The sequence below is a fragment of the Elephantulus edwardii genome, unplaced genomic scaffold (genome assembly GCF_000299155.1).
Source record: "Elephantulus edwardii isolate Elephantulus edwardi_28Jun2011 unplaced genomic scaffold, EleEdw1.0 scaffold00455, whole genome shotgun sequence".
NCBI lineage: Eukaryota > Metazoa > Chordata > Mammalia > Macroscelidea > Macroscelididae > Elephantulus > Elephantulus edwardii.
This window is the reverse complement of record NW_006400205.1, coordinates 261,120-273,726: the sequence shown is the minus strand read 5'-3', so window position 1 is coordinate 273,726 and position 12,607 is coordinate 261,120. Positions and strand designations below refer to the sequence as shown.

General features: G+C 39.0%; 1 protein-coding gene across 1 annotated transcript in view; it reads right to left on the bottom strand.

Annotated features, from left to right (window-relative positions):
• Positions 1-6,451: 6,451 nt before the first annotated feature.
• The window catches only part of LOC102848680 (glutathione S-transferase A1-like), a 24,448-nt gene continuing 18,292 nt past the window's right edge, over positions 6,452-12,607 (bottom strand). The window contains exons 2-6 of the mRNA XM_006902813.1: positions 12,088-12,139; positions 10,745-10,877; positions 8,633-8,774; positions 7,286-7,417; positions 6,452-6,574 (exon numbers count right to left, since the gene is read on the bottom strand). Coding sequence (XP_006902875.1) covers positions 6,452-6,574; positions 7,286-7,417; positions 8,633-8,774; positions 10,745-10,877; positions 12,088-12,139 — 582 coding nt within the window. The remainder of the gene's footprint in view (positions 6,575-7,285; positions 7,418-8,632; positions 8,775-10,744; positions 10,878-12,087; positions 12,140-12,607) is intronic.

Genomic DNA, 12,607 nt, shown 5'->3' with positions numbered 1-12,607 from the left:
TGCATTATGCAGATGACACAACCCTGCTTGCTGAAACTGAGGAGGACCTGAAGCACTTGCTGCAGAAGGTCAAGGACTGCAGCCTCCTATATGGATTGAAGCTCAACATCAAGAAAACAAAGATTCTCACCACTGGACCAATTGGCAGCATCAGTATGGATGTGAGGAGATTGAGATGGTTAACAGTTTTCATTTGCTTGGCTCCACAATCAACACTCTTGGTAACAGCATCCAGGAAATCAAGAGATGAATTGCATTGGGAAAGTTAGCTGTGAGGGACCTCTCGAGAGTACTGAAGAGCAATGATGTCAGGCTGGAGACTAAGGTGCGCCTGATCCGAGCTATAGTCTTCGCAATTACGTACTATGTATCAGAGTGTTAGACAGTAAATAGGATTGGTAGAGAATTGATGCCTTTGAGCTGTGGTGCTGGAGAAGAGTGTTGAATATACCATGGACTGCTAGGAGAACAAACAGATTTGTCCTAGAAAATGTGAAACTGGAATGCTCCTTGGAGTCAAGGATTCTTAAGCTTCGTCTGACATATTTTGGGCATGTTGCAAGGAGGAAATGGTCCTTGGAGAGGGACATTATGTTTGGCAGAGTGGAGTGGCGGTGAAGGAGAGGAAGACCTTTGATGAGATGGATCAATTCTGTGACAGGAGCAGTGGGAATAAGTGCTTTTGTGATGGCTAGGTTGGCACAGGATAAAAGAGCATCTAGAGCTCTTGTACAAAGGGTCGCTATGAGTCACAAATGACTCCATGGCACATAACAACAACATTCATTGTTGCACAGTCCCCCCTCAGTTCACTTTAATATGGTGATTTTCATCTATTAGGGCTTATAACTTAGTTTTTTCATTCAAAGTAAATGCAGTTGGCTTTGATCACTGGAAAATGGATTTAGAATGTTATACCTCAACAAGTCATAGTCCTTAAATAACTTAAAAAAATTAAATTTTGGCAAGTTTATGGTAAAGCATACTTGTTATTCAAAATTACATCTAGGTCTAATTGAAATTATTTTGTTGTTGGAATGACTCAGAGCTAACCCTTCAGTGGCTTTTCAGAGGCTGTAAATAACACAGGAGATTGTACATCTTTCTCCAACAGAGCAGCTGGTGGATTGAAACTGCCAAAGAAGCGTCATCACCTTTGAGTTGACAGCACTATTCCTTACAAACTAAACCTCCAGAGCAGTGCACTCAGCTCAGTGATGAGTCTTGTCAGTTGTTCGAATCTACCAGCAGCTCAGAGGGAGAGAGATGCACAAACTCCTCCTGCATGATTATAGCCCAAAAAACCCACTGGTGGGTGAGCTAGGAATTGGCTCCAGCTTGACCGGCAAAGAGCTTGAGAAAATGTGCCCAACGGAGCTCTGGTGGTCTAGTCAGTAGGGAGTTACATACTAACCCAAAGGGGATGCCTCTCTGGCTGTTCAAATCCACCCACAGAACAAAGAGAGAAAGATGAACAATCTCCTCCCTTGCAATTTACAGCCTGCCAAAACACCCTGGATGGCCAGCTTTGAACTGGAAGCAGCTGGACAGCAAATGAGTGAGGGTGCACAGTTACATGCAGAGTAATCATGCTCTATGTTTACTGGTGCTTAGTAGCACATGTTGATGTTCCAAAGGAAGTATCAACCCAGAGGTATGTGGTTTGAATCCACCAGATGCTCTGCTGGAGAAGGAGGGGCAATCTCCTCCTGTACCAGTCAGATCTTATTTGACGGCACACACACACACACACACAAATAATAAACTTGTAAATAAATATCAATAGGCAAAACATTTGCATTTAATTTTCTTTTAAAGAGAGATTAAATTTAAAAATATTTTCCTGGGGAGCTCTGGTGGCCTAGTGGCAAGAAGCTGCACTGCAATCCCAGAGAAACACGGTTCGAATCCACCAGATGCTCTGCCGGAGAAGGAGGCGCAATATCCTCCTGTACCAGTCAGATCTGATTTGACGGTACACGCACACAAAATAATAAAAAATAATTAAAAAAAATAAAAAAAATATTTTCCTGAGATCTCATTTCCAAATAATTAATACACTTTATCAGAGAGATAATGGTAATATTTTACTTAACATCACATAATCTGGACCAAGATAGATGAATTTACAGAAAAAAAAGTATCTCCAGCTCTCTAAACATTAAAAAAAAATAAAAAAGAAAATTTATACATCTGTCTGCATCATAGCTCTGGTTTTTAAAGGAAATACTACTAATAGTGGGATAGCTTGGCCAAATGATACCTCTATTTCCACACCACCCTGTGTATCATTTTACATTTCCATCATCAGCAGTGAATGGGAGTTTGAATCTCTCCACATCCTCTCCAGCATTTGTTTTTTGCTAACCAGTCTAACTTTGTTTTTGTTGTCGGGGTGATATGTTGTTTTTATATGCATCCCTCTGATAGCTGAGGACTCTGAGCATTTCTTCATGTGTTTGTTGACCGTCTGAATTTCTTCTTTGGTGAAGTGTCTATTCATCTCTCACACCCATTTTGTGATTGGGTTGTTTGCCTTTTTCTTGTTGATGTACTGGAGTATTCTACAAATTTTAGAGGTGAGTCATTTATTAGATATATAATTGCCAAATATTTTCCCCCTGTCTCAGGGCTTCTTTTTTTGCCCCTTTTAAGATTTGAGGTGCATAGGGATTTGATTTTTAGAGAGTTCCATTAATCTATTTTATTTTCTCCCAATTATAGGTTTTTTTCCATTATGCATAGAACTCTATTTGTGCCACAGATTAGGACTTTTAGAGTTGTTCCTAGATTTTCTCTAATAACTTTATTGTCTGGTTAATCCCTAAGTACCTGATCCATCTTCAGGTGGTTTTGTGTATGATTTGAGATGTGAGAATTGCTTCAGCTTTCTGCAGATGGTTTTCCAATTTTCCCAGCACTATTTATTGAAGAGTTTCCCCACTTAACTAGTTCCATCTTCTTATCAAAGATTGGTTGACCATAGATAGATGAATTGATTTCTGAGTTCTCAATTCTATTCCACTGATCTGTGTATCTGTTGCAATACCAGTACCATGCTGTCTTGATTACGATAGCTGTGTGGTAGAATTGGAGATTAGGAAGTGTGATGCTTCCTACCTTGTTTTTCTTTTTGAGTAGTACTTTGATAATCTTGGGTCTTTTTGCATACAAAATGATATTGAAAATTGTCTTTTCCTTCTGTTAAAGAATAAAATTTGGATCTGTATTGGGATTGCATTGAACTTGTAGATAGCTTTTGGTAGAATGGTCATTTTCATGATATAGACTCTTCCTATCCATGAAGCTTGTACCAAAAAAGAATTGGCTGACATAGAATTATTTCAGGAAGGAGCATATGTTGAAGAGCTAATGATAATAAAGGAGGAAGTTCAAGCTGCTCTGAAAGAATTGGCAAAAAATACATCTCCAGGAATTAATAGAATACCAGTTGAGAAATTTAAACACACACGTGCATCCCTGCATGTGCTTACCATGTGTGCCAAAAAAAAAATCTACACTGACTGGAAGGGATCCATATTTATTCTCATTACAAAATTGATCCTGCAGAATGTAGAAATTATCTAACAAATAACTAATATTACATGCAAGCAATATTTTGCTGACTATTATAAAAACACAACTAGAAATACAAGCTGGGTATAAAGAAGCATGACTAGGAATATCATTGCTGATGTCACATAGATCATGGATGAATATAGAGTCAACCAGAACGATGTATATTTGTGGTTCATCAACCATGCAAAAGCATTTGACTGTGAGGATTACAACAAATTGTGGCTAACATTGAGGAGAGTGGGAATCCCAGAACTCCTTATTTTGCACATATGAAACCTATGCCTAGAATAGGAAGTTGTCTGAACAGCAAGAGAATATTGCATGGTTCAAAATCAAGAAAGGAGTGCATCATGGGTGAATCAAACTATATGAAGAACAGATAATTCAGGAGGCTGGACTTTATGAAGAAGAATGTGGTGTCAGGATTGGAGGAAGACTCATCAACAATCTGCATTATGCAACCAACACAACCTTGTTCCATGAAACTAATGAGGACCTGAAGTATTTGCTGCAGAAAGTCAAAGATTGCAGCCTTCAATGTGGATTGAATATCAACATCAAAAAAATAAAAATTCTCACCACTGGGCGAATAGGCAGTATCATGATAGATGGAGAAAGGCTTGAGATTGTGGACCCAAGCAAGATTAAATAATCAACAACCAACACTTTTAGCACAAGTAGTCAGGAGATCAAAAGACTAGTTGCACTGGGAAAATCTGCTGTCAAGGATCTCTCCAGACGACTAAAAAGCAACAACATCAGCTTAGAGACTGATCCAGGCCCTACTCTTCTCAATTGTTTGCTATGCATCAGAGCTGGACATGGATTAATGGTGACAGAATAAGAATCAATGTCTTTGAGTCATAGTGCTGGAGAAGACTTTTGAACATCCCATGAACTGCTAAGAGAATAAATAGATCTATTCTGGACATGATGAAATCAGTTTGCTCCTTGGAGTCAAGGATTTTGAAATTCCATCTCACATACTTTGGGCATATCACCAGAACAGACCAGTCCTTGATGGGGGACATCATGATTGGAAAGGTAGAGGGTTAGCATAGAAGAGTAAGACATAGAGGAGATGGATTGACCCAGTGACTGTAAATATAGGGTCAGGTGTGTCAGAGAGGGTGAGTTTGACTCAGGATAGCTGAAGGTTCAGAACCATTGTTCATAGGGTTGCAATGAGTTGTGACAGCACATAACCACAACAACATCCACGAGCCTGATACATTCTTCCATTTCTCTAGGTCTCTTTTTGTTTCTTGCAGTAATGTTTTGTCATTTTCTTTGTTTAGGTCTTTTATGTCTCTAGTTAGATTTGTTCCTACGCATTTCATCTTGTCATTAGCTATTGTGATTGGTATTATTTTTCTTATTTCCTAGAAAGAGATGGAAACAGCCCAAGTTCCCATCAATAAACAAATGGATAGAAAAATTGTGGTACACCCACACAGTGGAATATTACGCAGCACTGAAAAACAATGAACATGTAAAGCATAGCATAGCATAGCATGGAGGAGCTGGGGAGAACATTATGCTGAGTGAAAAATATCAGTCACAAAAGGACAAATACTGGGATGACTGTTCTAAAAATAGCATGGACACAGGATAGGAGAGTAGGGAAAGAATGGATAGATAACGAATGCTACATTGGAATGGGAAAATGGAAGAACTATCTCAAGGGAATGGAAGATTAGACATTTTGTGTGTGGCAACTGACAATCTGGAACAACATATACTTACAAAATGAATTGTGGGAGTGGGAGGGAGGAAAAGATGTATCAATGAATAAAGGAAAACCCATCTTTTCTACAACTTTCACTAAAATCACAATTTTTAAAAATGGAGGAAATTAATGATATGTTTGTAGACCTAGAGATAAAAGTGTATGGAAAAATATTTGGAACCTTTTTGGAAAGGAGTTACACTGCCAACACAAAGGCACACAGGTGATGCCTCAGTGGCTGAGTGAGAGAATGATGGGCAATCTCCTCCCGTGAGGCTGATTGCCTCTGAAAACCCACTGGAGGGTCAGTTATGAGTCAGTTCAGTTGGCGATACATAACAATTACAAATGTGTATAAACTGTTAGTGAGACATATAGATGTATGAGTATAGCAAAATGTGTAGATGAAAAAAATGTCTGAGAGATTTAAAAAACTCCCAAAGGTTGAAGATCTCTCAGATACTGATCAAACATCGACTAGCCCTCTCAGTTACATGAAGTGTGTTTCTGTTTCAGACTTTTCAAATTAAAAATATATGTCCTTCCTATAAAATGGCCCTTTTCACTTTAAAACAAGCCTGTTTTCATAGCAACTTCCCAGATGAGAGGAGTGGGAGGTACCATTAAGTGAAATGTCTTTTCAACCTTCATTACATTTTGAACTTGATCAATGATACGCACTCAATGAACTTAATCACCTGTTACTATAGACATAGACTCCCATTAGTGTGGTTATTATACTTCGAAGGTCAGGAAAGAAGAGCTTCTGAGCTGCGAGACTGCCTAGTGTGGTTCTCAGTATCATGGACCCAGGATGGAAAGAGAAAGGCTTTTTGGACTGAGGGAGCCAAGCCCAATCCCATCACCTCAACCTCCCTACCTCCCTATGTACTGTGATCATGAACCACCAAAGACAAAACTACTATGCAAATCCCAGCAGAAGCTGAGGAGGAGAGGGACTGTTGACTTCATATTAAAGAAGACCGACTTGTTAGACATTTTGTCCATAGTAGATTTAGTATTTAGTTAGAATGTGTAATTCACACACCCTCCAAAGATTCAGGAACAGTCATTTGGAAAGCATTTTATTGCTATAAACTTTCATATTTGCCTTGCACATGTTTGGCATCCACATCTACTTTATTAAAACTTGAAAATCTTCCTTGCTTCCTCTAGAGTTTTGGCATCAAGGGGAGGCTTCCTCTGGCTGCCCGGCTGCAGAAACTTCTTCACCGTGGGCAGGTTGCTCACTCTGGTTTTCAGGGCCTGCAATGGACAACAGCTCAGCTTTAGAGTGGAGCCAAAGAACCAGCTGGTCATTACCACAACCCAGGACACCTGAGACCCTTCCAGACAAGAAAGAGTTGATTGTCCTCCATCAACACCAAAATGAGAAACAGATACTCAGAGAGAAATGAAGATAAAAGGAAGGAAATTCTTTCCTATCTTCTCCTTTGCAGAGACATCATGTACATTCATTGTGCGTGTATAATACAGAAGAATATGTATGTCTTCATCTCAGATATAATTCCCAATATTTGAAACCAATGAAGTTTCAAATAACAGAAATTAAAAGACAGAGGATACAGGAGACACCTAAGCAGAGGAGGACTGAGGTCTGAAAGATAGAACAGGAGCCAAGAGTAGGAAATCTGAGGGAGAGAGACCTGCTCGCAGAGATAATATAAAGGAGGTGACAGGAAAACAAGACCAGAAATGGCAGCAGAATACAGCATAGGGATGCTGAGTCCTTGGTCCTTTTCATGATGAAAGAAAAGTGTTCTTCTCGAACCACCATAAATATCTGATTTCCTTAGTTTAACAAGACCTTTTTACATTTCATAACCAGGACAAAAAAAAAAAAAAAGAAGCTAAATTAAGTGACAAAAGAGAGATAGAAAGCTCCCTGGGTCCTGATGCCAGATTCCCAGATGGGAGGAGTGGGGCTTTCTCTCCTGGGACTGTATAATCAGTTACCTTCAGCAGAGGGAAGTTGGCTGTAAAGCTGGCGTCCAGCTCTTCCACGTAGTAGAGAAGTTCAACCAGGTGAATGTCAGCTCTGCTCAGCTTATTGCCCACGAGGTAGTCTTGTCCGTGGCTCTTTAACACCTGGGGAATTAGAGGCCATCAGAGCATGAACGTGTGCACAGTGAGGCTGGTTCTCTCCTGATGGCTCCCAGCCTGACTCCCCACCTCTGCTGCCTCCCTGGACCATTGAAGAACTTCAGACGCTTCTCCACTGCTCCTGATTCAATGAGAGTCAGGAATAGTGGGTTTCAGCTGTTATTTCCTCATTGCTCATTTAAAACCCAGGCTAAAGTTTTCTTTTCACTTTTCCACAACATTGTGACTTTTAACTTTAGAAATCTCTACATCTTCTACAGGGGCTGTGCACTTACTAAATCACCTCTTGCACCAAATGTCTGTTTGTCCACCCCCTAAATATACACAACAGTCGGACTATGATTCTCCAATCTTCTCTGCCCTCCTCTCCCCACTCCACCTTGGGCAGCATCTCCCTATGCCAGCATTATTTACCCCTGACTAGACTGCAATATATTTTACATTTCTCCTCTTTCTGCTCCTTCTTTTCCTGATATCTCTGGAATGTGAAATAAACCTTTGTTGACGAATTCATGATCGTCCCTGTAACAATTTAAGTAAATGCTTGAAATTTGCTTGAAATTGTTCAGATAAACTATTGTAGAAAAAGAATGCTAATTAAATTGTTAATTAATTAAACTAACTGCTAATTAAACTAAACTAACTGCTAATGTTTATTAAAAATGTTCCAACAATATACAAAACATAAATAATAAAGATAAAAATGTGCACACTGTCATCTTGTAAATAAAAACCACAGATAACTGATTTAGCAAATATCTTCTCTGTATCTCCATATAAAGGAAGTATGTATAATTATTTTTAAAAAAATTAAATTATCAGCTAATTTGTGCCATTGGAGTGTCAAATGCCATAATGGTTACCCATGGTGGACTGTGCTTGATGGAGCTCATAGTCTAAGACTGTTTTGGAAGCAGGAGTGACCTCCACTTCCTAAAAACATGCCTCTGGAAACTCTATGAACTTTTATAAATTACAATAGTTATGAAAAGGCTTTGGGCTTTTTATTCATGGAGTCACTATGAGTTGTGGTCAGCTCAAAGGCAATCAACCACAACCACCTTGAGAAAGAGGATCCTACATTAGTATTAAGGATGGCTCAATAGAATGAAGGTCAGTGCCTTAAAAGTGATTAGACACAGGTATTCTGCAGCTCTGCAAGCTGTTAGTAGCTCAAGGTATTAGAGTGATTCCATTTACCTTTTCAAAGGCAGGGAGGTAGCGGTTTATTGTTCTGTCTTTGATCTGGGCAAGCTTGGCATCTTTTTCGGCAGGTGGACATAATGGAAAATGGAGGATCAAATCACTTAGATCCGCTACACCTTCTGTATACATATCAATCCTGAAAGATAAAACATGAGCAAACTGTCAAATACCTCCTGTCTCAGAGCCTTTTAATTTCAAAAGAGGATCACCTTCAGCAGGTACTTGTTTTGTGTCAGCTATAATGCTACAGGTGTTAGTTAAGTTCACATTTAATGTGTGTCGTAAGAGATCTATAAAAGCTCTATTAAACATTGGACCAAAGATAGGAACAGAGAGCAGAGATGACCTGAATATACCATTCAAAATACAAAATATTATACTTCTGATGTGCCCTCTCTATTGTTGTTTGCTCTGTACCCAAATTAATGTGAGGCTTGTGACTATAAACTTCCCACTTAAATAATCTCAACAGAGAGGTCAAAGCCACCTCAGTCACAATCCCTCCTTCTCTCAACCTGGTAGAAGTTAACTTCAAAGAAAAAAAATTGGAGATACACATAGTATCAGAAATTCCTCCTTTTGCTTCCCAAGGATCATAGTTCCAAAGCCCTCTCCAAACACTATTGCCTAATTCTGGCTATATTTGCATTTCTCAATACTCCCTGAAACTTAAGTATAACTATTTATACAGTCCCAAGAAATGCCTAATCCAGGGAACATTCTCCCTTTTGTTAAAAATTGAGCTTTCTCAAAGAGCTTTATTTCCTTTTCATTATTATTCTTTAGTTGTAGTTAGAAAACATAAACCAAACATTCTTGTCAACACTTCCACAGATACAATTCAGTAATGTTATTATTCATCGTCATGTACGACCATTAACAAAGAGTTTTTTTTAAACAACTTTCTGAAATTAAATTCACCTTTTTTAATTTTTATCCTTGTAGGTTATAGAATATAATGGATTCCCCTCACCCTGAACATTTACAGTGTTCTGTAATCACATCAGAATATTTGCACCATTCCCAAAAGAAATGTACACCTTTAACACTCACTCCACGTTATTCTTTCCCTTAGGGCCCTGGTAATTGCTATTCTACTTTCTTTTCTATGATTGAATTAGGGTTTTTAAATGAGTGTGGTTACTCTATGTCCAAATCAGGCAGTCTAAGGTAATATCTGACACCAAAATAATCACTACGTTCTAGTCTCTACTTGCCACGCCAAGTCAGTGAGTCCAAATAACTCACTAGATATGTCTTCACCATTTTGTTACATCTAGAACTTGAGAATTAGCCTTTTTGGATCCTTTTATTCTTTATCCTTCTTCTCTAGACACTCAGACACTCTATCTTTGCCTCTAGCTGTTGCCAGCATGCAGTTCCTAAAGGCCTGAGTTGATTAAACATTGATACTGCCAAATTTCTGGCTTCTTAGTAGATGGAAAACTTCTGTCACTGAGCTATATCATGACACACCCTCTAGGTCCACCCTCAGTTTCCCATCCCCAGCCTCCATAGCACTATGCTCTCCTGGACCTCCCTCACACTGTTAAGGCCCAACATGCTGCTGAGTCATGGTCCTCAGAAGTATCATGGGCCTTCTGCTTCTCTTTGCCAAATCTTTTCTACAGTAGCTGCATGCTATGTCCCTTTACAGTATGGTTCTCCCCATCACATCAACTGCCTTGTTTAGCATGAGGAAGCCAGAGAGGCTGTGCCCCATTCCCAAATGAGAAACCCACAAGCAAATAAGACAATTTCTTCGTTTTTTTAAAAAAAAATCACCAGTGGACTATTACCATTACCATTACCATTACCCTATCTCTGCTGGTCCCTCCTGGATCTTTCTCATTTCCTTCACCTACTTCCCCCACCCACCAAATTGTGAATTGTGATTTCAACCTGCCTATCCTCACTCTTCTGCTCCCAACCCTCACTGAAAAAAAGAGGAGAGAGAGAAAGAGAAGGAAGAGAAGAGAGGAGAGGAGAGAAGAAGAGAGGAGAGGCGAGGCGAGGCGAGGCGAGAAGAGAAGAGAAATAGGAAGAAAGAAAAGGTAGGTAGGTTCCTATGTTTGTTACTGATAGACAAACAGAAAGCCTCCTTACAGCGCTCTCTCCTTGATGTCCTTCCCATAGAGGTTGTATTTGGAGGCGATGTAGTTGAGAATGGCTCTGGACTGCACCAGTTTCATCCCATCAATTTCAACCATCGGCACTTGCTGGAACATCAAAAGTCCGTCTTTTGAAAGAAAGAAAAGAAAAAGATTAGGTGAAATATTTTATAAATAAGAAAAATATTGGGTGAAATATTTCATGAATTTTCAGTCTTTAAGGGTGAAATAATGTTTCTTGTGATGACAGAAGATAAAAACCAAAAAGTATAATCTTGTAACAGAAATTGCATTTTCTGTTCATCATCACAGTAATCCTTTTTTTTTAGATTTCCATTGTTTAATGAATACCAAAACCCACCCACAGAGGCTGTAAATTTTTTAGGCAGGAGATTGACTATCTTTATCCGGTACAACGCTTCCACCAGCTTGTATATTATACACTCAGCCACCATCGTCCCTTTACTTATTTCTGCCATTTCTTCCCAGTTTTATTTTTGTTTTTAATTTGGCAGCTATGGAGGCCTAGTGGTAAGAAGCTGTGCTGCAATCCCAAAGGCATGCTATTGAAACCCACCAGCTGCTCTGCTGGAGAAGAATGAGCAACCTCCTCTCATGCAATTAAACTGCCTCTGAAAACTCACTGGAGGGTCAGCTATGGGTCAGTTCCAATTCAACGGCATAGGACTTCAGTGTTTTCTTTTGTTTTAGGGGTTTGTGGGTTTTTTTGTTTGTTGAGTTTGGTTTTTTTTTGTTTTTAAAAAAACCCTTTTCTTTTTTTAATTGGTTTTAATCTGCTGTTTCATTGATCTTACCATTTCCCAAGTATTAGGTGAACGCTACATATCACATGTTTGCTTTTTCTATAAGGAAAGCTGAGGCAATGACAACAGGACTGTCTAACAAGTACCATTTGAAACAGGAAATTCCCGAAGTGGTTCTCACTGTGCTCATATGTTAGAGGAATTTCTATGTGGGGACCCCTTTCTGTGTTCTTCACATTGCTCCATGGGGATGATTCATGTAGGGCAGACCTTATTTTCTTAATTCCAAGAATACTTTTCCTTGTTATCTTAAACTGTTTGCATTTCATTCCAACATATAGACAAGCATGAGAAATCAGTTTCACTTGGTGCTGGGCACCAAGTTTCTCTAGCAAAGTCTCAGGATTTTCAGCCACCCCCCCCTTTTCTTTTTTGCCCTGAAAGATTTCTAGGACTCGCTCTGGGAGCCCCAAGTACAGCAAAGAAACACTTTAGGCATTGCCTGCTTTTATAATTTCAGGTTAGGAGAACTGGTAAATATCTCCTTCAGGTACATTTAGAAAGTTGGTCTTACCATTTTTTAACTTGTCCACATCTGCTGGAGACAGTATAAATTGTTCTTCAAACTGGAAAGTAAAAATAATTTTAAAACTCCCATTATTTTATTTTTTTTCTTATTTGTAAAAAAATGTCTATTTATCTTTATATTTTCTCCTGTGACCGTTCCACAAGATTAATTTCTTTTAATAGCATCATAGAGCTTTCACACGTTTAAGGCCTCTGTCTATCATGTAATATGGAAGATTGGCATTGAGGCGTTGAGTCAACTCTGACTTATAACAATTGTTCCTCAGGTTTCCAAAGCTGTAAATTTTCACCAGAGAAGACTGCTTATCGTTTTTCCACTGAGCAGCTTGTAGAATTGAAATTCTGACCTTTAAGTTAAATTGCAAAATGTAACAGACTGTGAGAGCGCCTTATATAATATAAAGAAATCACAGGAGACTAGAGCGAGGGCTACATGGTGGAGGGGACCTGGGGGAGGGTTTGTAAAACAATGAAAGAATCTTTTCTTTTACTTTTCCATAATTTTT